This window comes from Acyrthosiphon pisum, chromosome A2, assembly GCF_005508785.2.
Source record: "Acyrthosiphon pisum isolate AL4f chromosome A2, pea_aphid_22Mar2018_4r6ur, whole genome shotgun sequence".
Classification (NCBI taxonomy): Eukaryota; Metazoa; Arthropoda; class Insecta; order Hemiptera; family Aphididae; genus Acyrthosiphon; species Acyrthosiphon pisum.
In genome coordinates, this window is record NC_042495.1 from 29,157,336 (window position 1) to 29,158,994 (window position 1,659).

Genomic DNA, 1,659 nt, shown 5'->3' on the forward strand with positions numbered 1-1,659 from the left:
TTTTTATAATGATAAAATATAATATTATTATGAATACTTTGTACTTACATCATAATTAAAATTATTCATTCTTTCGCAGTAGTTTATACGTCTTAATACAGCAGGGTTATAATATAATATTATAAAATATGTTGGTGAACTTCAAAAATGTTCTGGTTGAACAATGATGAATGAATAATATTAATTGAATCTGATAGTATTATCACTTACAAATTAAAATAATAGATACGACCTTCTTCGTCGGTTCCGTGATTATAGGCTATAGTCGTATCTATACATACTGCTCTTTTCGTTGGAAATCATGATTTCAGTACATTATTAAATTATTTTATTTCTAACCTCCTTGAGTGAATAAAGATACGACCGTTTTCGGCGGAGATACAGTGCGAAATTCTTCAACAGATGGCAGCACTAACTCAATATTGAAAAAAAACGAGATACGACCTTTTTCGTTGGGGCAGTCATCTATTATAGATGAATTGTCACCGTAGTAGCCACTTTGCCCTTTTCATTATGTTTAATTTATTATTTAAAAAAATAGTAATCTTAAACTAATTAAACATAAACCCATTCTATAATAAATATAAACTTATATAGATTTAAAAAAAAAATAATTTCGGTGTATTAATTACTATGTTTATAAAATATAATTATTTATTCGTTACACATATCTTACATCAACTCCCTCAAAACACGAAGTATTAGCTATAAACGAAAACGGCATTCCTTAGTGGTTTATCAATTGATAAATGTGATAAAAATCAATCAATCCACGTTATATAACCAGCTATTTATTTCAGTACAATAGAATAATGAGTCATGGCCATTTTATCCGCTATGGCCACTTTGTACACACATATTATTACATACTACAAATACGTTCGGAAATATTCATTTTTTACATAAATAGAACAACATATTCAATATTATCTAAAACATTATACGTGGAAAATTGAATGAATTATTTTGGACAAAAGTAACAAGTTTGGACTTGTTACATTTTCCCACTTAATATTTATATAAGATTAACCTTTTGGCCTCTTAGCCATCGAATTATGGTGGCCTATGATTGGCTATACATTTATAGTTTAGATACTAAAAATCTTTTCACAAAACATTCAAACACTATAAAATAAATAGGAAAATAATAAAAATATTATTATACAATATGAGAAAGTAGTAATATAATGAATCAAAAAAAAAAAAAAATGAATGCTAACAAGTTTTAAAATATTGTGGCATATCAATGACTCCAACTCCTGCATTAGACCGTGCAAAATTCATTGACGCTGTGATCATGGTCCAGGTATAAGTGTTAGGGTTGTAATATTCTAACGAATCCAAATAAGAAGCTCCGTCGTGACCACCGATAACATACAATAAACCATCTAATACCGCTACTCCTAAATTGAGAAGTTAAACTTAAATTAAATATATTCAAAAAATAATTATTCAACGAGTAGTTATACCTGCATCACATCGACACAAATACATGTCTGGAATAGTAGACCAAACTCCCGTACTTGGTCTGTATGCTTCAACACTTCTATGAACTTTTAGTCCATCACCACCACCTACAGCATACAGTACATTATCTAAAACTGCAACACCCACTCCACAGCGACGAAAACACATGTCTGCAACTGGTATCCATTTATT

At 29.2% G+C, this 1,659-nt stretch overlaps 1 protein-coding gene across 1 annotated transcript; it reads right to left on the minus strand.

Moving 5' to 3' along the window:
• Positions 1-658: 658 nt before the first annotated feature.
• LOC115034244 (kelch-like protein 2) lies at positions 659-1,653 on the minus strand. Its single transcript, XM_029490423.1, has 2 exons — positions 1,470-1,653; positions 659-1,403 (listed from the first exon to the last, which is right to left on the minus strand). The coding sequence occupies exons 1-2, from the start codon at positions 1,633-1,635 to the stop codon at positions 1,216-1,218; spliced, it is 354 nt and encodes a 117-aa protein (XP_029346283.1). The 5' UTR covers positions 1,636-1,653; the 3' UTR covers positions 659-1,215.
• Between the last annotated feature and the right edge of the window lie 6 nt (positions 1,654-1,659).